Genomic DNA, 26,496 nt, shown 5'->3' with positions numbered 1-26,496 from the left:
TTCGTGTCTGGCGCGACCCTGCAAGCTGCCGCTGCGGGGCGGGTCTGCAGAGCAGGGCTCTGATTGCCTGGCCGAGCCGTCAATCACGGCTGGCCCCGTCGCCATGACAGCCGCGCGCCGCCGGGGCCGCGCCGGGCCGGGGCCGCTCAGGTAGGGGACAAAGGGCACGAGGGGCGCCGGGCCGCGCTGTGGGCGCGGTGAGAGCGCCCGACCCGAGCGAACACGGGCAGCGGCCGGCAGGGCACAGCGGAGCCCGGCACTGCCTTCTGCGCCCGAGCCGCCTCCGCCGCCTCTGCCCGCGGCAGCGCCGTCCTGAGGGGCTGTGCCGAGGCTGGGGACGGGAGCGGGGCTGCAAACACGGCCCAGCCCCGCCGCAGCCCCCGTGCTGCTGCAACCCCCGCAAATCCACACCCCCATCCCATCCACACCCCCATCCCATCCCATCCCATCCCATCCCATCCCATCCCATCCCATCCCATCCCATCCCATCCCCATCCCATCCCCATCCCATCCACACCCCCATCCCATCCCATCCACACCCCCATCCCATCCCATCCCCATCCCATCCACACCCCCATCCCATCCCCATCCCATCCCATTCCATCCACACCCCCATCCCATCCACACCCCCATCCCATCCCATCCCATCCCATCCCATCCCATCCCATCCCATCCCATCCCATCCCATCCCATCCCATCCCATCCCATCCCATCCCATCCCCATCCCATCCACACCCCCATCCCATCCCATCCCCATCCCATCCACACCCCCATCCCATCCCCATCCCATCCCATTCCATCCACACCCCCATCCCATCCCATCCCATCCCCATCCCATCCACACCCCCATCCCATCCCATCCCCATCCCATCCACACCCCCATCCCATCCACACCCCCATCCCATCCCATCCCCATCCCATCCACACCCCCATCCCATCCCATCCCATCCCATCCCATCCCATCCCATCCCATCCCATCCCATCCCATCCCATCCCATCCCATCCCATCCCATCCCCATCCCCATCCCCTGTCTCCACACAGGATCTTGTTCCAGCCACCCAACTCTCATGTCGAAGACCAGATGATTATTTTTCTTACCTCTGCTTACAGAAGCCTTATCTAATGTAAATTTGAACAATATAGCCTTTCTGTTTCAAAAGTCATGACAATACAACATGTTACTGTTTAGTTCCTCACAGACCATTTTATGACAACTTCTATATCACGCTTAGTAACTTTTTAAGTACCAACCAAACTGTTATTCTAATAACCTAGACCAGCTGTACTGGCTTATACCAGAAGTTCTGTCCAGGCAAGATAATAGTAAAGCCATATTTCCACTCTTAGCACCCTTTCTTTTTTTGGGTTTGTAGTTTAATTTCTATAGCCAGATGTATTACCATTATTTTTAGTAGCCTTCAGTTTTTCATCTGTCAGTTTGCCCTGTTCCTTCTAAAATTGTGTGCTTCTGGCAGCTGTCCTGTCCACAGGCAGTATATTCCATAATTCACACACTTATTGTGCAATGAAACACTTCTGCAGTCCTGTTGTTTGTTCCCAGTTGTTTGTTCCACATCCCTAAGCTCATGTGATGCCAGCTGATCTCATGTTAGGACCATGAATCAGCATCTCCTGTCACTTTCTCTGTATCTCTTGTGATTTCACTGAGTTATATAATTTTCAGGCTAAAAATAATCCTTGTTTATTCCCAGTACAAAATATGTTCTATGTCCTCAATCATCCTTGTTATACCTTTCCCAATTTTAATCTGTTTCTCTTGGAGTAAAATAAAGGAGAGAATCAGAACAATATTAACCAACATTCTAATGAAGTTTTCAATTTTGTTCTCTTATGGCTTTATTACTAATTCTTAATTTTACACATATTGAATTTACCATCCCATATACTCTAACTACACCTACTGGTTTCTAGCAAATAACAAAATCAACACCAAGTTCAAGGAACCCTATTTTATTAAAAAGTTACAAGTTTGAAACCAGGTACATTCAAATTGAACTATTTATATGCTGAAATGATTTAGCAGCTGCCATAACTTTAGCTTTACTCCCTACTTATGCATTCAAGTTGTGTCCAATTATGCACAGGCATTATTAATAATTTTAATATATTTGTATTATTTGCTCTTTGTATGGAGCAAAATAGAAAAAATTTCATTAAAGGCAACATTGCATGTGAATTTCTGGAGAGAGTAATTTTCAAGATGGTATTTTCAACAAGTTCCTAAATGTTTACCAACAGAAATATGTTTTTTAGCTTGCTACTGATACAACAAAAAAAGCAATTAGCACATGGTTTTGATCCTTTGCTTGTAGTGCTTTTGTAAAATGGACACGCATCCAAATCTGTTATTCCAAATTATAGTAAATTGCAGTCCTAAAATAGCAATGCACACAAACTTTACCTTAAATAATTCAATTAGGCAACTAATGAATCATTCTGTGTCCTCAAATAAGTTGGCATCTTTTGTAGAACTGATAGCTAATTAGTTTTTGCCTTTTGCAGTACCTAGCAACTTCACGGATTTGTTCATAGCTGTAAATGTTTCAGTACATTAAATGATTAGGAGAACACTCTGATCTTATTTTTTCCTTTAAGCTTAATGTTCAAAATATTAAAGCCATCTGTAAACAAACTAGGCTATAAAATGTCAAACAAAGTTGTCAAATATTTACCCAGGTTTTAGCAATTACATAATGTAACACTGTGTTCCACTGAAAAACTACTGAAAAATTAGATTGAACATAATTAATGAAATCTAAATATTACTTACTTTTTAAAAATAAAATGGCAATATCTATGACAATTGATTTTCATAAGCTATAATTTTATATAGATTTTGCACTCTTGAAATTTTCAAATTATGTTAATTTAAATTCTTCTCAATTATAGAATTGTGAATTTTTATAAACATAACAGAAAAGCATAATACATTTTTGTGTGCCTTGACAAGTTGTTTTTAAATAAGCAGCATAGAAATATCCCTAAGAGAAGAAGAGCTAACCATAGATTTAAAAATTAATAGTTTTGATTAAATTTTCAGACAGTCTACTGATATAAACTGTTTTTTCATACTCCTTTGTAAAATCCAACTTTGCATATAGGCTTTGTAAATGACTGTGGGCCTGGGTGTGCTCCCAAAGAAGTTTCTGCCTTTGCTTTCTCTGCAGGCTTTCCCTGTTTCCTGACCACTGACAATCATGTGGCCACAGGATGGCAGAGGGGCAGGGTGATACTGTACTGGGGGTACTCTAAAAGAAGATAAGTAGTTTATAATTTTGTGTCTGCTTTCCAGCATCCCAGAGGGAAGCACCAACAGTGCCACTGGCTGCTCTACTCATCTGCAACCCTTAAGCAAGGGCACTTTTTTTATTAACAAATGCAAATGCATGCACCAGGCACTGACATCAGCTTCACCACCATGGCCTTTCTCTATACAGTGCTGCATCTACCTCTATAACCTCATCCTGTCAGTGAAGGAGGAGGAACTGATTACTGGGACACCATTTTCAAGAGTCTTAACTGTTTTCATAGGTAAAATATACTTGAAATCAGTTGAAAGGAAAGGGATGTTTTTATTTGTGAGTTATCTTACTAAACACAGGATCAGTCATCTCAGTTTCCCCCATTCATGTGACTTAGAGTTTAGGATACTTAGAGGAACTCACTCAAAATTTCCAAACTAGCTTTGTTGTCGTGCATAATTATGAAATGGTGAAGTAAGGCATTGTGACTGGAATATATATGAAATGGTTCATATTGTCCTTCAACTAATTTCTACAACAGCTGCCCTCACCTCCTGTCCTGGAGGGCTGTCTCTCTTACATAGAGGCATAGAGGTTGATTTCAAATTAGTCACAGAACCCATTTACAAAATGGGTCACAATTTTTATATGTAAAGTATACATGAAGATTGATAAGAAACAGCTTTTCACAGCTTTCCTTTTTAAATAAGGAAAAATTAGTCTCTTTTGACCATCTGAATTGATTTGCACTCTCAGTAAGGTGGACCTAAGTATTTCAGAACTATAAGCTAAGCATATTAAATAGGCTCCTTTGAAAGATTATACATATATATGATAATATATATTAAATATATGTATATAAATATATATATATATAAATACATTGACTTTTACACAGAACTATGTTAACAGTGTTGCTACTCCTGTATTTGACCAAAAAAGACTGTGTGAATGAGGGCAGAAAAATTTCCCAACTTTCTCCTTAGATTCTTTATATGTGATTTAGGGGTGAGAGGTTAAAAACAACATTTCATGCACAGCAAAAGTTTCAGAATTCTGAAATACTAGTTTTCTTTGCATTGGAATCATCATTGCTTTTTGGAAGAAGCAGAGGATTAAATTGCTACCATTCTTCAGACAGATTAATGAAGGGGACTGCATTTGCCATAATCAAGAGAGATTAAACAAGAGAATATACACTAACATGCCATTGATGCAGTCTGCCACTTGTGATCTGCAAGATCCAGTGTGATACAGAAAAGAGCCTGAGGATTTAGAAAGAATATTTTTCTACTTTGATTGGAGTGAATAACAAAATGCATAACTGTAATAAGAGTGTCAGACTCTGCTCACATTAAAGGCAACGTTGAAATTTACCTTGAGTTCATGGGAGGCCAACATCTGCCCCAAACTCAGCTCTTCCATCAGGCTATAATCCATGACATATATCTTGCCATCAGTGGCCAACTCCATACTAAAATTTAGATCAGAAGCTAAGATTATATGGTTTGCTTCTGGAGTTTTTAAGAACAGTGTTACAAAACAGTAAAACACTGTTTCTCAGTCTGGGTTTGCCACTGAAATTGCAAATACACAGACCACAGCATATTTGTTTCAGCACTCACTATTTTTAGGCTTTTCATAAGGAAACCCTCAAGATAGAACATTTATTTTATAAACTCACCTTTTCACCTTAAGCATCCTGACAGTAAATGTGCAGTTCATGTGTACAGGCAGACAGGCTGTATCTCCTGTAAGAGATCATCAGAAATTATTATGTCATGACAGCGTCCTTGAAGGTGTCCTCTGTCCTATCACTGTCCTATTTGCATCTACTTTCCTCTTGTCAGTGATAAAACTGTAATAGCACCCAAATACTGTAGGTGCTCTGTAGACACAAAATGGTTCATCTCCCAGTCAGTTTACAGTCTTAAAGAGCATGAACATGAGAGGGAGGACACAAATAAAGTGAGAGCCCCATTGTCCTCATCCTGTCTGAATGCCTCTGGTTCTTCAATATTAACATCAAACAACTTTAACACTTCTTAGAGAATTTGGGGCATCCTGATTTAGTTGCTCCATCAGCTGCTGTGTGAGCACCTCCCACTTGATGGTGCTGTCCAGCCTGAGCAGCAGGCAGGCTGAACTGCATTTCTTCTTCCCATGGAACTGAGTCCTTCTTTCACTACTGTTCTAATCCTTTCTCCAGATATTGGAATGAAGGAGGGCAAATGAAACAGAGCAGGCTTCTATACAATATCATCTCCTGCTGTATGGTTGCTACATTTAATTAGGCAATTTAATACATTTAATACATCTTCTTCCCAACTTTGCCCTCTGCAGAGCTATACTGAAAAATAACCTGGAAATAGAAATGCTTTGTTCAACTGAGTAATGATTTACACTTACAAACATTGGGAGAAACATTTATGGCTGCTCTTTCTACTTTATCTCAGATCCTTAGCTTTCAGTAAGGGAAACCTCTATTAATTTAACCTGTCACTGTTTTGGACAATCAGGGCTCACTTTTAAACACCCTGGACAAAAGAAGTTTTTCTAACTATTACACATGATATGAAAATACAGCTTATGATTTAAAACTATGAACATACCTTTAGCTGCATATGAAAATATTACAATAAGCTACATAAAGTCATGGGCAGAATTTTCACTCCTACATGGTGCATTCTCTCATCTACTTAAAATTATTGATGGTACGTATCTCTCTCTACAGAAATCTGAAAAAATGTCAGAAAAGGTCAAATCCACCAAGACCACCTTGAAAAGTTCAAAAACATCATCAAAGAAACGAAAAGGTAAAACAAAGTTAAGGAATTATGAAAAGGAGCACAGCTTGGTTTGTAAGGTAGAGCAACAATGAAACAAGCAGCAGTCTGGGCTCACATGGGTTATGCCTTAACTATTTTGGCCCCATGCATTAAAAATCAGTGAGAACAATTAGAATATGCTATTTTATATAAATAACTGGGAGAGGAAAAAATACTTATTATAGTTCTGCAACCAACACTACTGATAATATCATGTCATTATATTTCAGGTAAAAAGGATGAAGTTGATCTTTCTATGGCCAGTATAGGTAAGTGCTGTGATGACTGAGCATTAAAATAGTAGTTCTGAAATACTCAAAGCATTTTTGAAGTTTCAGTGTTACTAATACAGGGAATAAAAAGAAAATACTATTTTTTATGAATGGAAAAAAATAGAAACTCTTTAGAAATACAGCTATCACAGTGATTACAGTAGCTCTGAGTAGCAGGCAGTGCAGCAGGAAACAGGTATGGGTTTGCAGGAAAGGTCTTTTTCTTGGTTTTGAGAGGAGTTGGGATAAGGGGAAATAAAAAACATCATAACAGAATTATAGGGTGCAAAAAATCTTTGCATTTAGAAGTAGTTTAGCAATTGAAAGAAAGACATGATTTTTTAAAATAATTCATTAATCTTTGATCTTTGACAAACCATTATTAAATTTAATGATAAAATTATTTTATCATATCACTTGTGGTTTTTAATAATAGATACTAAAAGACATCAATTAGCATCCTTTTTTTGTTGGGGAAAAAATAATTTAAAAGTCACAATTTGGCTTATGTGCAAGTTCAGTTTTAAGCATGGCCATAGCTAAGGGCTAGAAGTATGTAACTATTCAAATTTAAATATATTCTTTTTTTCTTAGAAAAATTATTTCCAATGATTTGTTATTTTTCATATTTCTGGTTGTGTTTTTCTTCTGACCTGATTTGTGCAATTATTTTTCAGATACAACTTAAATTGATACTCAAGTAAAATTTATCTGTGGTTTACAGGAACAATCCAAAGGGTTATCTTAATAATTGGCTTGTAACAATACAGCTTTGATTGTTAAAAACTAAAACAGTGTGGCAAACAAGGAATACACAAATTAGGTAATTTTAAAAGAAATTATTAATCACTTGTTTTCCTCCATACTTCTATGAGCACTGGGTGAAAATTATTCTTTGGTTAGCATTGCCAAAATGGCTAAACTGCAGTTAATGAAAATGCATGAAATGCATCCCTCAGATGATTGAAGTGGTACTTTAAAAAATGTATTTTCAGTGTTCCAGGAGATAGTAAGAGAGAATTGTACCTCCACCTACTGGCAAATAAGGTTAGAGCTCTAACAGCTAAACTACTGCTAGGAACCTGTTGTTGAAAGCAGGAAAATAACACTGGTGTAAGCAAACACTGCCTGTGCAAGATTTAAACTCCATGCACACACTCCTTAGGCCTGCAAGTGTTCTTTACTTCTTCCTTGGAGTTTCTTGGTCTTTTGTGAAGTTCTCATAGCACTAAGAGCTGCTGACTGTTACAAATGATACAGGTACAATTTACTAACAGAAAAACAATGTGAAGCCTATGATCAGATGTTACTCATTTTTTCCTGAAAAAACAGCATTCAATAAAATATGTTTAGAATGTAAGAACTCGAGTATCAGCTCCTTATAATATAGATTTTGTTAAAAATTATATTCTGCTATAGAGAACTTCAGTTCTTTAGACTGAAAGGTATAATTTTAAATCTGATCATTACTTTGTTTTTAACTTGGTCTTATAGCAATAGAGCATTGAAAAAAATGCACTTAGAGTATCTGTCTTACTCTATTTCCTCTCATGATGTCCATTGTAATCTTGCTTAACTTTAATGCATGCTTGTATTGTTTCATTTGGCAATGAAACCTACATCTCTTTAAAAGGATTTTTTTCAGCATTAGCATTTGTGCACAAGGCTATATACATGATTCAGTATTTAAGAAACAGTAGCATAAAAGCTTATTGTTACAAACAATATAATGTCTAAAACAACCATTACCCCTGGCTGGGATTTTTGAGGTCTGGTGTTAGCAAGAGTGAGTTTGGCCCAGATGACCTAAAGGTCTTTTCCAATCAACATCCCTATGATTTTGTATTTTTTGGAAGCATCCACATAGAAACCCTGGAAATCTCCAAGACATCAAAAAAGGAAAATCTTGCAATATTGATTACAGCTTGTGAAGAAAGTGAACTAATGGCCCGTGCGTGCTACAAGCAGATTGTATGTGCTATGAAATAACAAGTGGACACTAAGTAATCCATGCTTGGAACAGTGTAGCATGCACCAGAAACATCAGGCATGCCATTAATTTTGGTGATGAATATGGCAGAGCAGATGCAGTGGAGTAGCAGCACTGAAAGATTTTAAAGGATAAATGTCAGATTCATCAAACATAATGTATTATGTGATAGGATTATGAAGAGATTAAGGAGAATTTATCTTTTTTTTAGTACTTGTTGGCTTAGATTAGAGATGATTCAAAGCATGCTGACATAGCTAGTCAAAATCATTTGAGGTATGTCAACTTCCCTTCAAGGCATGCACAAAGAGGAAAAACCCCTCAGGTGCTGGGAATTAAGATGAAATACTAAGGAACTTAAACTAAGAAAAGAGAGTGAAACAAAGATAGAAAGTATCAGCTATTATCACATCAGCCAGTGCATTTCAATACAGAAAAACAGTACATGGTGTGCATGTCCCTGTCTTTAGGTTCCAGTTCACCAAAAAATGGATGTCTGCTAACCTTCAAAGGGCAAAAATGTGGTGGCCTTAATGAGGAATGGTCTTACTAGAGTAGCTGAGACAGAGCAGGAATCTGCTAGCAGGGCAGTAAAGCAAAGGATGAGTTTCAGGGGCAGTGTTCAACTAGCTGGGCCTAGAGTGAGCTCAGCCACTTAGAGCTGTAATGCAAGCTGGAGACAGAACGTGTAACATGGGAAACACCAGCTTTTCACATACATTGTCTTGCTCACATACAGCTGGCACACGCCATAAGAAGCACTGTATATTATCTTCAGATTGAGTGTCTGCAAAGCACAGCTGACAGGTCACCTAACTGCATCCAGCCTCCCCTAAACCAATGAAGATATCCATGCTAATGCAAGGATAAGAAATATCTTGTTCTGAGTTAATATGAATTAACCTAAGAGAGATCATGTGTGTATAAAACAACAGCTATGTAAAAGCTGAAAAGAAATATCTGACTTTAATCTCAGTGAGCTAGCTTAAGTCTCATTTAATTAGTGACAAATAGTCTCTACTGCACTCTGAACTCAATGGGAGCAAGATGAAAGTCTGAAATCAGAAAAGCATCCTTACTTGGGAGAAGCCTCGCCTAGATTAAACTTTGGCTTAATATGGTGCTGCTCTACAAGGAAAGGCCACAGAGTATCTACTCCAAGGCTTTCTTAAGTCAGAACCATGTGGTTTTGCCCTCAATATATTAAAAACAATCCATTAAAGATTTTTAATAACTTGTTGATCAAAAAGAAAAAAATCCCCTCATACTAGGGAAATCATATTCTTTATGTGCAAAATGTTGGGTAGAGTATTTTCAAAGATTAATTAAGTAAATATAATTTGTATTTCGTGACTTCCAAAATACCAAAAACAAAGCTGAGATATTCAAAGGCATTATGCTAGAAACAGTAAAGACAGAGTTATCAAAGTATATATGCATGTTTAAACAACAATCTGAAGTTATCATGCAGTTTTGGTTTTTTCATAGGCCACCCAGAAATCTTTCCTTTGCTTTTGTCTGCAAAGACCCAAGAAATTTTCAATTGCCGACCTGATGAAGACGTCACAGAAGAAAATTGTTTCAAGTGTATTAAAAAAGAGGACATAATTCAAGACCTGAAAACAAGAGCTAAAGCTTCTGATTTCCACCCTCTCAAAAAAGTTATCCTGGTATGTAGCATATTTCATTCTCACTTTTAAGACTTATGCTCTCAGAGGGTGTGTTCTTATAAAGAATGGATCTGCTCTTGTTTGACTCTGTGTGAACACACTGATGCTGTAATACATGAGTGCTGGAACTCATAGACCATTGTTGACTCAAAGTTTCTCATGCTTGCCATGCATTTTTTTTACTAACTTCAGATTGAAAATAAGATAAAAGTAACATAAATACTTTTATGTAAGTATCAAAACTATAGTTTTGATTCTGTGAACTGACAGAGCTTCACATATTTGGCTACCCCTAATTCATGGCCTATTTATTGAGAATCATTAAAACTATTTATTTTCTGTTTAATTGGTTGTATGAAGGATTAGTTTTGTCCCAGAGTTATTTTTTTTACAAAATAAACCCCACCTATTCCTTTCAATTAGCACATGAAATTTTCTGTTAAGAATACAAAATTAACCAAAGATACTAAATTGGTGGTAGCTTTTCCAGTCACAACCTTATGTTTGTTTAGAATGTTATTTGTTTTCAGTTTTCCACTAGTTTTTTTCATTAAAATAGGAATATCCAGGGGAGGAAATCCTGGTAGTTTTTGATCCAAACCTCCAGTATGGACAGAACTTTTACATGATTGCTTCTGAAGAAGCCAAGGAAAACCTTTTACAGGTAAAATCCAAGTATACCACAGCATTGTTCTATCTGTGAATATTTCAGAATCTACTCTCAAACAAAGATGTCAGGAATGGTATTGTTAAGCACCTGATATTACTCTAATGGTTAAGCTGATCATGGAAAAATACGTGTATCACTGTAAAAATATATTTTATACTGAGAAGGGCTAAACTAATTTTTGTATTTTACTTCAGAGAACCAGTATAACCCCCACTGCTGCATTTTTATCATAAGCATTGATTTTCTTTGCCAATGCCTAGATTTCTCAGATGTAAAAATAACAGACAATAAATATATTGAGCGTTTTCAAAGAAGTATTATACTTATTTTTCATAATGTCTATGAATATATTCTTCAAATCACAAAAATGTTCTTGAGTCCCAAATAGCTGTAGATAAATAGAATTTGTACACTGCACGGTAGGAGAATGTTTATAGAAAGATTATATAATATTTCATTATGAGTTTGCCATCCAGCATCAGGGAATCAGGAGAAGCAACAATTAGGAAAAGTAAAATGCAGTTCCAGGCCAGAGGGCCTAATGGAAAAAATTGCCATAAATTACTTTTATATAAAATGATTTGCTTTCAAGACAACAGTCTCTCTTTAGTAGTTAAATATTAAATATTATTGGAAAACTCTAATGTACAAATGAACAGGACCTAAGCCAGCCCTACCCAGGGGCACAGTATACCCAGACCCACTGCACTGAGACAAAAGTAGAATGTGTGAGTGAAGACTGAAACTAGGTTTCTAGTCAATACTTACATTTCAGTAACAATTTTTTGAAAAAGTACCATTTTTCACCGTTTGATATCACAGTCTTTAGCAGCTGTGGAAGAAAGAGATGAAACAGAAGAAGAAAATATAGAAGAAACTCTGGAAATTCACAAACCTTGGGTTTCCCTTGGAAGTGAAAAGGAAGTTGAAGAAGAATCTCTTAAAGAAAGGGATACAAAGGTCAGAATCAACAGCTGTTAGTCAATCAAATAAATATAAACCCCCTATGTTTATTTTAAGTTCCTTTTAAAAAAACGTCAGAAAACTGGAAGCTACAATCCCAGTTTTTCTTGACGTCTTTCAAGAAAACTAACAGAGAGAAATTGAAAAATAGCTAAACTTTTAACAAAAGCTGAAAGTGCTGCAGACACTTTTATTTTGAACTCTGATCTCATTAGCGTGGTACTTTTTAAGGTGTGAGTTCAAAAACCTGTCTTCTATTACATATGTAGTTTATTTATATAAGCACTTCAGAATTTCAGAATGCAGAAATATGAATAACCTCAACACAGAAATCATTAATAGACCTAATTCTACAAGTATATGAATGCAGTCATTTTAAAGAATGAACTTTCCAAAAGCTTTCTTTTCTGCTGGCCATGGAAATGAATCTTTTCCAGATTAAGTACAAGATCTCTCGAGCTCGCAGGAAGTTTGGTGCACCAATTACATTTACTGACAAGAATGCTTCAGATGACAAAGACAGCTATGCTGAATGCACAGCCTATGAAGATGACACTTTCAGTATTAAACTGATTGAAAGGGATGTGGGGGTGCAAATAGTTCCAAAACTAAGAGAAGCTAGTACTCAGACGAAATGGTAAGTATGAGAAAAAAATTATCAGCTTATTTATTAAGATATGCACTGTTTCTTACATCAATTCAAGTTCTAGAGTTACTCAGTTACAAACTGATTAACAGAATAAAATTGGATGCTCTGTTTGCATCTTTTTTCTTAAATATTTTCTAAAAAGTTTCTAGAAAAACTGTATTTAAATTTTACATGTTACATAGATTTCTGTCTTTGAAATAGACAGTAGACTTTGTTTTCAATACTTACATTCAAATTTATTCCAATTGGGTAGGACCTATCCAAAAAATGCATCCACGCAGTATTGTCCCAGGCAGTTGTCAAATGAAGCAAAAGCAGAGAGTCTGTCATCTGAGAAGCTGAAAGAATTTCTTGCAGCAGTGCATGTAAGGTAAAATTATTGCACCAATACATTTAAAGACCACCTGAAATAACACAGAATACAGGCAAGTACTCTTGAGTGGATTATTGGTCTAGTCAAACATAAATTGTATTTTTTATTCCGAGATACTTTTTTCCTTTTTTAGTACTATAATGTTAACAAATAATAACTTAATACTTGTTTCTATGAAAATAACCATGAAGTCTATGCTATATAGACACAAACATTGCTTTAAATAGATACCAGAACTGCTAAAGTTGATAGCAACACATTTTTTCAAACAAACTGCAAAACTGATCTTTCAAACACTGCCCACTCAAGCAGATGGTTGTGCAGTGAGCAGAGGTGCTGTCTTACCCATTATTATGCCCTTAGCCATGTCCCATTAAGTGGGACAAGTCCTACTTAATGACATTTTTTGTACAAAGAATTGGACAATTGCCCTGTACTTGGTCTACAAAGAACTAGAGTTAAATTCTTGGTACAGTAGCTATTTCTGTTTAAACAGAAGAGTGTTTCCTTGCAGTGGTACATCACTGAGGAATTTATACTTGATTTTTAACTTATATGATTGTAATTTTGTGAAAAACAGAAGCTACCTCTTTAATGAAATATTTTTAATTCTACTATTGAGTAGTCACATCTGGATTATTAAGTGTTAACTGTTCTTTTCACAAAACAGAATGGAAATGGCATTGCAGCAAAATGAAATTATGAATGTTTTTTTTGATGACTGGAATGCCCTAGCAAAGGACCAAGAAGAAGGCAAGCCAGATGTTTATCTTAAAGAATACCAATCACTTACAGATGTGCAGTATCTCAAGAACAGAACCATTAGCTGTGTTCGCTGGCATCCAACCATTTATGGTAATGCAGCTACTGATTTGAGTCTTCAGTTATAGATATTATATGACAGCTATATCTTTCATAAAATCATCAGCTTTCAAATTTACAAAGAAATCCAAACTAATTTAGTATCCTTGTTTGAATTGCCAGTTTGAGGCAAAATGAAAAATGAGACCAATTATTTGTAGAATTCATATGGGCCATGCAAAGTCCTTTACCCTAATGTATCATAGGTAAGAGAAATTTCCCCCCATGAGGCTCATTTGAGCAGGGTTGTTTTGCCAGACTCTGCAGATGGCCCTGCATATCATTGTGTCCATGCCTGGCTCTCACAGCATGCCTAATACTGGTGAGGAATGTCACAGCCACAGCAGGACAGGCTCTGCTGAGTGCCAGGGAGCATCACAAGACATCTGAAATGTCAACCCCTGCACCCTGCTGTGGATTATTGCTCTGCATGGCCAGACCTAAAGCCACAATTAAGTTCTCTATAAATGCCACAGCTCCCAGCATACTACTAGCCAACACTGCAGCCTAGGTAAGAAAATGAATTGGGTTACAAGGCTTTTTTTTCATGATGGGTGGCCAAGATTGCATGCCTGTCACATCATTTCAGGTGCAGTATTACACCACTGAGGAACAAAAAAAGAGGAGTTTTATCCTGATGCATAGGTTCCATGACTCATTTTAAAATGAACTAACGTTAAGTAACAAAAATAGTTTCCTCAAAGATGATCTGAAAAAAAAAAAAAAAAAGAAATATACATGGTTGGTTTGTTTGGAGTTTCTTTCCTGCTTTGTGGATTTTTTTTCACTGTATTCAGAAGGTATAAATATAAGTAATTTAGAATAATTATCAATGTGTTGAAACTTGAATTGTCAGTTTCAAGAAAATTTATTTTCTGATTTGATTAGGGATTATAGCACTGTCAGCAGGAGAGCAGCCTTCAGATGAAGAGCAAGTTAACCTTTTTAATAAATCACTGCTACACCAGTCAGTTATACTTCTCTGGAGTTTTTTTGACCCTCTTTGCCTCCAGGTATTTAATCAAGACTTTAAAATATGCCAAGTATTTAAATAACATGAGAACAAACAAATGGTGTGACTGTATTTCTCAACTACCTTGTTTTTCTTCTCTCTAGTTGGTGTTGAAGGCTCCTGAAGACATTTACTGCTTTCAGTTCAATCCAAGTGATCCAAATATTATTGCTGGTGGCTGTGTCGATGGACAGGTTTTTTGCTCTTTACAATTTTTTCTATATTTTCTTCCTGTATAAAAATAAGGATGAAGAGATGTACTCAACATCCATAGTAACACATAGAGACAGAAGACAGATGTCACAGAGTCTTGAAGTTCTCTTGTCCTGGACTGAAGCTATGTCTGGTTATTCCATAGCTGAGCCATTACCATACAATATACTGATAAATAGGTCAAGTTGTAAAGACTATTTTTAAGAGACAAATGTAACCTTTCTGCTGATTGCATCAGACTGAAGAGAAAATACTTTAAAAACTTCATAAATTCTAGTTCAGAGAGTAGATTTCTTTTTCCCCAAACCTCCATGATATTATAAAAAAAAGCATATTAATGCACAGCATATAAATTCACATATACAAATATAATTTGTAATTGACTAATTTCTCATTATAGGTTGTACTGTGGGATATTTCTAAACATGAAACAAAGCTGGAAAATACAGTACCTGTTGTTGAAGAAACCACTGACTCAGCAGAGGGTGAGCCAAGAGCAGTAGCAAGGGTGCCTGAGGTAATTCCAGGGCTGGTGGCTGGAGAATGGTGTACAGGGGTCCCCAGCAGTGGCACTGGCAGCACAGAACACCAGCTGCATCCTGGGCTGCATCCAAAGCAGCATGGCTAGCAGGGCAAGGAGGGGATTCCACCCCTCTGCTCTGGTGAGATCTCACCTGCATCCAGCTCTGGGGTCCCCAACACAAGGAGGACATGGAACTGTTGGGCCACAAAGCACCTCCTCTACAAAGACAGGCTGAGACAGCTGGGGCTGTTCAGCCTGGGAAGGTTGCATGAAAGCCTCATAGGAACCTTCCAGTATCTGAAGGGAATCTAGAGAAGGACCCTTGGTTTGCAACTGTAGTGATAGGACAGTGAGTAATGGAAAAAAAAATTAATTTAGGTTAGATATTAGGAAGAAATTGTTTACTTTGTGAGGGTGATGAGACAGTGGCACAGGTTGCCCAGGGAGGCTGTGGATGCCCCAGCCCTGACAATGTTCAAAGCCAGGCTGGATAAGGCCTTGAGCAACCTGGTCTAGTGGGAGGTGTCCCTGTCCATGGCTGGGGGCTGGGACTACATAATCTTTAAGGTCCACTCCAACCCCCTAACATTGTATGATTCTATGAAATCAAGATAACAGCTGTTAATACAGTAAATGTATTAAAAACTAAAAGTATTAGACTCCTAGAAAGTTCTATAAATGGATATTAAATATGTGAAAAAGTGTTAAGAGAATGCAAAGTAACCTTTTATTCTTTGATAGATCTACTGTTATATTTTGAAAACACACTAAGGCATCTTTTTTAAAACATTTCTAGATACCACATATGCAAGTCCAGCAGAGTAGCATAGAGCCACCTCTAGTGAGACCCTGTGCAGCCTCTTCCATGCCATATACTCATACAAAGCCAGCAACAGATGTACATTGGCTACCACGTAGCTCTGAGGTGAGTTTAAAAATTCACTTCTTTTTATTGCTTTTCTAATCTACTACCTCAGAAATCCTAATGTAAACTCAAGAGAAAATATGACACAGTTAATTATTTGTATTCATTATTTCTCACTGCATTTAGTAAATACTAATAATCTGGTGCCTCTTGTCCTGTTCATTGTGCTTTACCACTCTGCTGTGCTCTCAGTCTGATATGAATCTGCTCATACTAGAAAAAATTTCCTGAACTTTTCTGTAAAGTATAATTGGAAATTTTAGTAAGCCTTCCATATTTAAAATGCACTGAAGTTCTACTATGAGCAATCTAGCTTGTCACCAAGAATTTCAAGAATAACTTCAATTATTTAAATATCTGGATACCCAAGAAGGGTGTTATTTTAGTCACCTTAATTTTTCTAGGTGCTGCCTGTGTACTTAGATTTTCCATTATGGTTTTAAAACTCCAAAGTACTTCCAGTCTATGTACTGAAAGGATCCAACAGGAACACTGAGTGCTGATTTACTATCAAAGTATGGCAAACAGTGCTAAATTAATTTGAAATGCAAATGTAGTCAAATGCAAAATAATGACAGTGGAAAACCAGACCAAGAAGAAGACAACTGACATCTTCAAAAGGTTTATGGAAATTATATATCAATAAATCTTTGGGAAAAAAAAATAAAGACTTCACAGGTACTACAGTCCTTTCCAGTGACATTTCCAGAAAAGTGAGAAAAGGAGCACATATATATCATAAAATGTCAGCTGATACCACTGTTCATTATTATTTTATACACTAATAGTCATGAATACTAACTGGTACCAGATGTAAGGCATGAAGAAAGGGATTGGATAGCAGAACATTGTTATGGTTTTTGTTGTTTGGGTGGGGTTTTCTTAGTCAAAGTTTAGGCACAGAAGACTGTTTTTGTGTTCATCTAGGATAACAGATACAGGAGACTCATGTTTAATAAATAACACTGACAAAGGAATCCCTTTGCTAGTGTTTAGCAACATGTACTGGGATATATTTTTGTTATATAAACATGGAATATGTCAGCCTTTGCATGACATAGCAGTTTTTGTGGCACAGTTTCTAAAATCAACAGTTTTATAATTACATATTAATGAAAAATTATTAAAAGGTATATCCAGAACCTAATTCAGCTTTGCCTGGCTGCATTATTACCATTGTGATTCCAGGTAGACAAATTCATGAATGAAAATTAGAGTAAGCCTAATTTGGCTTAAAAAATAGCTGAAAATTTGCTACATACTTGATAAACAGTTTTTGCCAAAATATGTTTGCTTTTCATATACTGGAAGTTAGATTTGATTAGCCTATAATCCCTTGTTACCCCTGACACCTTTCCTTTATTTTTCTAAATAATTAAAATTAACTTGCTATAAACCAATAGCTACTTGGTAAATAATAAATAGTATAAAACCTTCAGAACCCAACACACACAAACAAAACTATTAATAATTAACATTTGAAGGCACCACTACAATCCCACAGTGAGGTCCAGCCAAGTGATAATTTAAAATAGATGACCCATGGTGTAAACTTGGCACACACATAACTCCCACTACACTGAACTGTTGGAGATAAGTTTCTCAATTACTGGCTCTTTGGTTAAGTTGCATAAAGAAGATACAAACATGGCAAATTAAAGAGGGCCTGACTTGTAGTGGTACCAGTAAGCATTTATCCTGCCAAGTTAATTTAGAATTTTAGGTGTGTAGCAGGCAAAGCTGGTATCAGTTCACTTGAAGCACACTTGTAAAATAGTTTGACTTAATAACTGCAAATTAAAAAGTCTTGATTTTCAAACCTTACCCAAGCAGAAACAGTGACTTAATTTCTAGCAGCCTGTTTCATGTATTGAAGTAGTTACATATCAGAGTGTGATTTTTGTCTTTCATTATGTTTTTCCCCTGTAATAATGATTACTGTTATTTTCAGGACAACCAAAAGGGTGGTACTTCTGAACACAGAGGTGAAAATAACCTGCAGCTTGTAACCTGCTCCCCTGATTGGTATATACAATAGATATTCTACAAGACATTTTTCTGTTTCTTTTGAAAAACTTTGTGAGGCATAATCCATTATTTAAGTAGCACATTTCTGGATTCCTATCAGTATATCCTGAGTGGCTGAAATTCTGTATAAAGAAGACAAGCACTTTGCATTCTTGACCATTAAGAGTTTATTAACTGAAAACCCCTGCATATATATGTTTATATTCTGTGTATACTCTCTTCAGAAGAATGTTGATCACACATGTGTTAGCCTGGAAAGCCACATCCCCACACTTAAATGTGTTTGTGTGACATGCACAAAAAGCAGTTAAAAGATTCTAAGCCTATTTATACAGAAATATTGTAAACTATATATAAATTTAGAGACTTAACTGACAGAATTCTTTTTGTGAGTCTCCTCTTTTGTGGACTGAATAGTCATGACAGTTACATTATTATTCTGTGTGAAAGACTAGCAAGGGGGCAGAATGCAAAAGTGGAAATAAATGTTTAGCTTTCATAATATCAGAAGGCCTTAAGGCTTCAAGGCTGCATGACTGGGCTCAATCACATATTTGTTAGTTAAATCAAAGGGAGGGGCAGAGAGAGCAAAATTTTATGATGCTAAGTTATTTTTCCTAATCAAATAACAGAGAAGACTTTGAAGAATAAAATAAGATTGCAAATGCAGATAAAAGGTTAAAAAAACCTCAAGCTTTAAAATGTAAGGAAAATAGCATGCTGCTGCAAGCCAAAACACTATACAATATCCATTATAGAATTATTTTGCAGCTCAATATTATTTTGGGATATTCCATCCATCGAACATCGTGAAAGTTTTTTATCTCAGAAAATAAAGGAGGAGAGAAGATCTCACATGCCCCCTGATGTTTCTGACACTGATGAGGATTTAGATCTCTCCTGGAAACCTCTCATAAAGGTAGTGTTCACAAACATAGAACACAGGGATTAAGCTTAAGTGTTGATATGGGCAGAACTCTGTAAGAACGTATTCTTTTGCTTCCCAACTCTTTTTTCCAGCAAGTTGTGACTTTCTTGTAATTTTCTTTCTGGTTATGATATTAAATACTTCAACATTCCTTTGAAACTTCAATAGAATGCATTTTGGAAAGCTAATTCATGAGAAACTGCATTTCTTCTTCTAAAAAACTGCAGTAGGCCCAAAAGTAGTTGTGTAAATAGTGTAAGTTCCTATCAATCTTTTCAGATGCTCTCCTGTCTATCTCAGTGAGTCCCAAATGGTGGAACATGGTCATGGCCAGCAGAACCATAATTACTAGGAAACCAGTGTTCAGTCTAATGGTCATAGCAGTTTGTAGAAAAAAAGTGAGGCTGAAAACAATGTTAGGCCAGCAGAACCTGTGCTGTTCAGAATGACTGCAGCTGACATAGTTTTTGAACAACCATGACCACTGCAGCTGGGTTGTTTGGGCTTTTTTGCTAGAAAAAAAAAAAAGCAAAATTCTTTCAGGAAAAAAAGTTAACAAAGTGCATTTTCTCCATGCTTGTATGCAAGGTAGCCAATACTGTTTGTGGAGTTTTACAAAAACACAAACACACTGCAAAGACCTGTTGCATTACAGCAGAAACTCCTTTAGACTTGTACCTCAAAGATCTGACAAAATAGTTTAGCAAATGCCCTTCTTTCTGAACAGATAAATCTACGTGAAAGGGATAACGACACAGAGTATGGTCCCACCAGAATGAATTTAAAGGAGCTGCAGTATCGTTACAAACACTCAGGTAATATTTTTATTACACCTTGCAGGGGAAAATATTTTAATAAGCTTGTATTTCCAAATTGAGCAATTCCATATACACAGTGACTCTACCCAGTTTCACTCAGAAGCCCATGCAAATCCCTCACACAATATCTTTATCCCTGAAACAATATGTCCTTTTCAGCCGTTACAGAAAACTGTTTTTAGAAACATAATCCATTCCCTGGAGCAGAGACGTGAGCTCCTGCCTGTGGCAGCTCTGGGTGGTGTGTAAGGACAGCTCCCACTGAGACACTGGTGCTGTGTAAAACTGCCAAAGAACAGGATGCTGCTACCCTAAGTATTGTCTGGATATAAGGCACTGACTTCAGAGCTGCAGCAATGGGGAGACTCCACCAAGAAACAGCAAACCTACAGAACTGCTGCTTTACTTGGCAGCCTTTCTTCCTATCTCTTCTTGAAATTCCCCTTATCCACAAATTACTTTTACAAGACAAAGGGTTTGCTTGGTCTAATAAATTCCAGTGAGTAACAAAAAGATGTAACTGCTATTTCCCAGGGAAGGCAAAATCTCTGAGCGCAGTAAGAACACCCATCAAAGAGACCCCATATACAGAGATGAGTACATCTTCAAGCAAAAATCTGGAAGTGCTAGAGAATATATCCATAGACTTTTTTGTTGGAAATGAAGTAAGTGAAAATAATGTATTTCCAGTTAAAAAGTTAATTCAAGATATATAAAAGACTGAACAGCTAAATAACAGAATTTTCACAAATGTATCGACTTACATGCTTTCTTCAGGTGAAACTAAAAAGATCTCTCTGAACATGCCACCTTTTACTTCCACTTTAATAGTTTTACCTACATGCTTAAAAAATAATAAACCTCCAATATTCGGTAGACTATGAACCCTTACTTCAAGAGCAGAATTAGAAGACATTTCCAAAATGTTTTGAGCCTAACCACCTATTGGGAACCAAAGAATATTTTCTTCTTCCAGAACACATAAGATTAGTAATTTTTTGGTGTCTTCCCACATGTCATGTGAAAACATTTATTCTACAGTTTATCTCCCCTGACTTAATTTTACTTTAGGAAAGCCCAGCTATTCACAGCCTGCTACCTACCCTATGCTACTAAAATTCATGGGTCTTTCCCAGTTTGGACTTCATATGGAAATAAAAATTAGGCTTCTAGCTACCTTTTTGCTTCTGGTCATCTTTTCCCCATATACTGGAGCAAAGCATGAACTATCAAATCCAAGCACCTAATTCTGCAGGAAAGACTGCCTACATACATCATGGCAAATGAAGCTGCTTTGGGAGCACATAACTGAAAAACAGTGATGCAAAACTTTACTGTGTTTTCAGTCATTGACTGCAAATGCAGATTTTAATTTACTCAGATCATGTATAATGATGGTGATGTCTTTCCCTGGTCTTAAAAATGGAGAGCCAGACATGGTTAAGGGATTAGGGGTTTTTAATTTGGTATTTTTATAAGGATCCTTATGGTGCACCACTTTACCAAGGTGGGATGTGCCTCAATGCACACAATACAATAGATCATGTATACAATTTATAGACCTTACTAATTAGCATATCTAACAAGGCTGCTCCAGTGAGAGGCCTGGATGAATGTGTGATATTCCTCCATCAGGGAGGAATTCCTTCCTGGATGGGCCAAACCATATCCTGGTTTACAGGATATGCTCTAGAGAGGCCCTTGGTTTCCCAAGATGGAGAAGGGTTTTCTGGCCTCCTACTCCGAAGCCTTTAGGATGGTTGGTCTCCTGGCCTAACAGAATACTAGGACTATTAAGAAATAACAAGTATGCATTCTAAGAATACTGAGGATACATAAAAGGTATTTAAAAGAAAAGACAAAAAAATCATCTTAGTATCAATGATTATAATTAAGAAAAGTCCTACCTTAAAAATGTCACTTTGAAATAAACCACCAAGCTCTAACTTTAGCATGTGCTCGATTTTTTTGGCATTACAGGATGGAGAAGTTGTGTATTCTAACTGGAAGATGAAAATTGATACTAATTCAGCAAAACCAGTTAGTAAGTTCAAGTTTCTCAATACCTGTTTAAGCCTTAATATATCACTAACTTTAAATATTTGTGTCTATACTCTGTTTTCCTAAGGTTCTTGCTCATAGCTCTAATAGTCTCTCTCACTGGTAACACCTGGATTTTACAGTACACCCTCAGGAGTGCAAGCACTTTAGTTGACATGATAAAATAGCACAAAAATATTGGCACAAAGCATGGAAGTAACTAGATTTGTGGCAAATCCAATTCCTGTACCTTGTAAGCAAAAGAGGCTGATATCTTCCAGGCCTGTGGTAGGTCCTGCACTCTTATTTCTTGGTCCCTAAGGCACTAGTAACAAGCAACTGCCTTTTTCCTCCATTAGGTCAGAAGCACTCCCAGAAATATACTCTCCACACTGAAACTATCAACACACTCCAGCAATCTCCATTTTTTAAAGACATCTTTCTAAGCATTGGAAGCCAAAAGTTTGCCATTTGGAAAGAAGGAGTTACAGTAAGTTACTTTAGCACAGCTGTAACATTTGTGATATGTATACAAGACAGGACTAGAACAGGCTCAGAGACTGTATTTCAGAACAAGTAAGTCATGAAGCATCATATCTTAGAAACTAATCAGATATAAAAGAGGCTTTACATCTTCTTCACATCAGAAAACTATTTTAGATACAGCTTAGTAAACTTGCCTTTTACAGAAAAAGTGAAGTGACTTTCTTAAATTCAACCTTGTAAAAAGCATAGCATTCCAACTATCCATTTCTTCTGCTAGGGAAATGCATGCAGAACAAATCTGAAGAACTTGTATTTTAGGGCAAGGTTTTTTCATGTGAAGACAAAGAAACATGAGGGTTTTAAAAGTTTGTCTCATGCAGGAATCCAGGTTAGCTGCACCTGACAAAATCTCCAGACGATGCAGGTTTTAATAGCAGACAGACTACCTGAAGAGACTGGAAGAGAGAAACCAGGTTTTTAACTTCCTCACAAATCCTTTTTATCTACAGCAGGTAGCAGGAGTTTTGCCATTGACATAATTTCTGTAATGGGACCATTTAAATTGTAAGCATTTTCCAAAGACAGGAGATCTGAAGTAGTGCATTTGATAGTACTGTTTGATTGTCTGGTCTATCTTTTAATTGTTTTCAAAAAAATGAAGAATGGACCAATCCTTCAGTCAAGCTGCTCTGCAGGAAGATACACTGCAGGACAATGGTCCTTAACAAGACCAGGAGTTTTCTTCATTGGCAGAGACAATGGAAATATAGATATTTGGGACTTACTGAAGAAAACTCATGAGCCATCTCATTTCCAGAACATCTCCAAATCAATCATCACTTTTATCAGCCCCTCCAGTGCCTCAGGTATGAGGATGGTGATTGAATATTATTGTGCTATCCTGTTTGCAAAATGGGTACAAAACTTATTACAAATGATCTTATATAAGTACATACTTCCACAAATTTAACACTGTACATACAAAAATGCATACATCAGTTCTAAGTGTACCACAGTGGCATAAAAGCAGCTGAAAATATTTCATTTTTAAAAAGTTTAAAGGAATTAATAAAATAACCGAGCAATGAGGTTGCTTTTTTTTGCAGCAGTGAACAATAAACCAAATCTACCAGAAAAAAAAGAAGAACCCTCTGTAGCTTGTCTTTGGGTGGAGGTTCACATTGCTGTTGGAATTTAGATTGTTTATACGTTTTTTTGTCAAATATCTTTCAGCAGAGCAGCATTTTCTGGCTGTTTCTGACAATCTTGGAGTTCTGCATATTTTGGAAATCTGTCAAACACTATGTCACCCTTTGAGTAATGAGGTTAGTAAGAATTTTTATTAAATCTCTTTGACACTTTATCCTGAAAACTCCAACATAGAAACAAGTCTCCCTGGACAAAAATGCCTTCAAATAATGGCAATCAATTTGAAATCAGTATAGCCATATTCTCCAAAGATCATCTGTAACCAAACTGACTTTGTACAGAGCTTAGATAACAGTCAACTAAAGGAAATCTAATGACAGTTAGCAGAACTCCACTGTTCCAACCTGGCTACCTGAAAACACAATTGTCAGTATTTTTTGCCACATCCATAAAATGACACCTTTCATGCAGTAAAACAATGTTGTAGAGTGCACAATAATGTATATATACTGGAGTCCTTTTTCTTTACACTTCCTTGTCCACATTTGTGTTAATTTTTTTCCTTTAAATTTGGTAATTCAATTTACATGTCTTCTTATCTGATTCTAGTTCAGTGAAAGCACATTTTGAAAACTGTTACTAACATTCCCACTCATTCACGCTCTTGAAATAAGAACTAGTTGTACCAAAAGGCCATGGGAACAATGCAAGCAGTTTTAATGTCTCTTTTTTTCTACATAGTTTTCAGTTTTTATTTTCCTCCACCTCCCAGCCAAAGATTGAGCAAGTGTCAGTCTAGCAGTCTTGCCTGCTGCCAAGTCTTTAACATCATAAAATCATCTCACCATTCTATTGCAGTTTTATGTTTATGTAGGCACTTAATTTATAAACATCCCATAAAGGCTTGCCATGCACAGAGCTGCAATGGGTAGTAATAAAACATCACATTAGCAGCTTCATTTTAGTAAATATTACATCTCCAAAACAACTGAGCTAACTGAGTGATATGAGGGAACAATTGCTTCTGCACAGATTGCCTGTGGTTCAGAACTAAACTCTTTAGGGTGCTGAATTATCAACCAAGGGACAGTCACTAATATTTAGATTATGTTCATTGTAACAGAAGAATTCACTGAAAAATACTGGGTTGTTGAGGAGACTAATACAACTAAAACACATAATCCCAGATAAAATAAATGCATAGTGTGCTACCCAAGCATGGTGGTTTATGATTTCTTTATGCCTGAAGTTGGTCACATCTTTATACTGTTTTGCTACAAACTAATGGGATATATAGAGATATTCATATTTCCAATTTAGATGAAATATTAATATCATTCAGATCATCAACAGGATCTGTGTCTCTGAGCATGCAATGACCCTTGTTTTTCACTGTGTTTACAGCATGCCAATGTACTTGATTACTTCAAAAGAGAAATCGAATATCTGAAGTACTGTGAACAGGAGTTTAAAGAGTATCAAAAGTTCCAAGCCAAAACAGAATTGAAAACGAACTGGAGAGAGAGAGAGAGAAAACAGTATGTCATACTTGAAATTAAGAACATTTTCTATGTTTTTTTGTATCTTTAAAATGCACCTGTATTGCTTGATATAATAATGTTGCTCCTTCCTGCAAGGATGGATTCCAGCCTTCCATTCTTTACTCATATAAGAATTTTGCCTATCCATTCTTCAGCAAATGGTTTAATAACACTAAATAACTAAACTGTCATTTCTTTGGTTGATTGATATAGCCCATGGTGATGTCTACTTTCATTAATTTGTGACAGCACTGACACAACTCACTGGAAAGCAATGGGGTCACATAAGGGTTTCAAATATTAACAGTGCATTTTTGCCTGGTATGTTTTTTTTCCTTCAGCATATGACTCCAGAAAACAAAAGAAGAGATGGAAGATCAAGAAAATGCACATTATACTGTGTTTCTGGAGCTGGAGAAGCAGGTAGTAATGGATTTAGAGACAAGAAATACTTTCCTCATTAGATGATTGGAGCCTATTATCACCTTTAGAACTAGCAAGCTTCTTATTGAAAGACCTCTATTTCAGCAGAACATGTTTAGCTTTGGAAATAAAGCATCTTGCAGAAAGAGGTTATTGTTTCATTAACCTTATCTATTTGTTTGCTTACAGTGTGGTTAAAGAACAATTGATTTGGACCCAGTTTCCCTACTATCTTTCCTCAATACAGTTATAATAAATATTCTTTTTAAATAATGGTTTTCAAAGCTCTGTCATGACTCTGAACCACTTGCTATCATCAGTTTACAAACATATTGTTACTTAATCCTGGCAAGTGCTTACAAACAAAAACCAAGTCCATTAAAATATATTGTTCCCTCAAAGAAATCAGTATTTTTTAGAACAAAAAGCTTTCAGTAAGCTCACTGTAGCTGTGCATTTCTGTCAAAAGACAATTATCCCTCAGAGAGATCAAATGGTGTTCTACAGAAGTTTTAATATTTACCAGTCTAAATAAGTAACAGCTCATGAATATTAATGCCCATCCTCCATCCAGAGAGGACTCTTTGGTAAGTGGTTCTGCTGCTACTGGGTTTCAATAGCCAGGTCAGACACCATGTAAGTGAGCAGAGCCTGCCAGGCAGAAATGAAATCTATCAGAGGAGGACAGATTAAACTCTATACGGGTGAGTTCACTCTTTCCATGACTCACCAAAGTGTTTGAGGGTCACAGACTCCTGTCAAACAAATGTCCATGTGGTCACAGTAGACACTAAAGCACAAAAGACAACTGACACACAGGGGATTTGCAGAGAGGATCTTCAGCTGACAAGCAATACCAGCCCCAGTGCT

General features: G+C 36.9%; 1 protein-coding gene and 1 long non-coding RNA gene across 3 annotated transcripts; one reads left to right on the top strand and one right to left on the bottom strand.

Moving 5' to 3' along the window:
* The first annotated feature begins 41 nt into the window (after positions 1–41).
* On the top strand, positions 42–25,772 carry DNAI3 (dynein axonemal intermediate chain 3). Of its 2 annotated transcripts, none has more exons than XM_079313862.1 (23): positions 42–150; positions 5,999–6,080; positions 6,323–6,361; positions 9,843–10,024; positions 10,584–10,688; positions 11,517–11,654; positions 12,095–12,294; positions 12,560–12,676; positions 13,350–13,534; positions 14,429–14,553; positions 14,657–14,746; positions 15,166–15,282; positions 16,085–16,213; positions 18,165–18,238; positions 19,013–19,160; positions 19,897–19,984; positions 20,522–20,652; positions 21,968–22,031; positions 22,387–22,517; positions 23,175–23,379; positions 23,750–23,838; positions 25,067–25,200; positions 25,545–25,772. In XM_079313862.1, the coding sequence occupies exons 2-23, from the start codon at positions 6,011–6,013 to the stop codon at positions 25,549–25,551; spliced, it is 2,568 nt and encodes an 855-aa protein (XP_079169988.1). In that variant the 5' UTR covers positions 42–150; positions 5,999–6,010; the 3' UTR covers positions 25,552–25,772. The 2 variants fall into 2 exon arrangements, with proteins under 2 accessions (XP_079169988.1, XP_079169987.1); XM_079313861.1 differs by having other exon boundaries at positions 23,747–23,838.
* Positions 25,587–26,496, bottom strand: LOC306805760. The gene is made up of 2 exons (XR_013775292.1): positions 26,357–26,496; positions 25,587–26,277 (listed from the first exon to the last, which is right to left on the bottom strand). It is a non-coding gene; the product is annotated as an uncharacterized lncRNA (long non-coding RNA).

Source organism: Erithacus rubecula (assembly GCF_903797595.1).
Source record: "Erithacus rubecula genome assembly, chromosome: 10".
In the NCBI taxonomy this organism is placed as follows: domain Eukaryota; kingdom Metazoa; phylum Chordata; class Aves; order Passeriformes; family Muscicapidae; genus Erithacus; species Erithacus rubecula.
This window is presented reverse-complemented; position numbering and strand designations above follow the sequence as displayed.

Bases quoted from the DNA above. Each gene is read 5' to 3' on its own strand.
- DNAI3 (XM_079313861.1), top strand. From the start codon at position 6,011: ATGTCAGAAAAGGTCAAATCCACCAAGACCACCTTGAAAAGTTCAAAA. The intron at 6,081-6,322 runs GTAAAACAAAGT...ATTATATTTCAG, and splicing joins ATCATCAAAGAAACGAAAAG to GTAAAAAGGATGAAGTTGAT. The intron at 10,025-10,583 runs GTATGTAGCATA...TCATTAAAATAG, and splicing joins CTCTCAAAAAAGTTATCCTG to GAATATCCAGGGGAGGAAAT.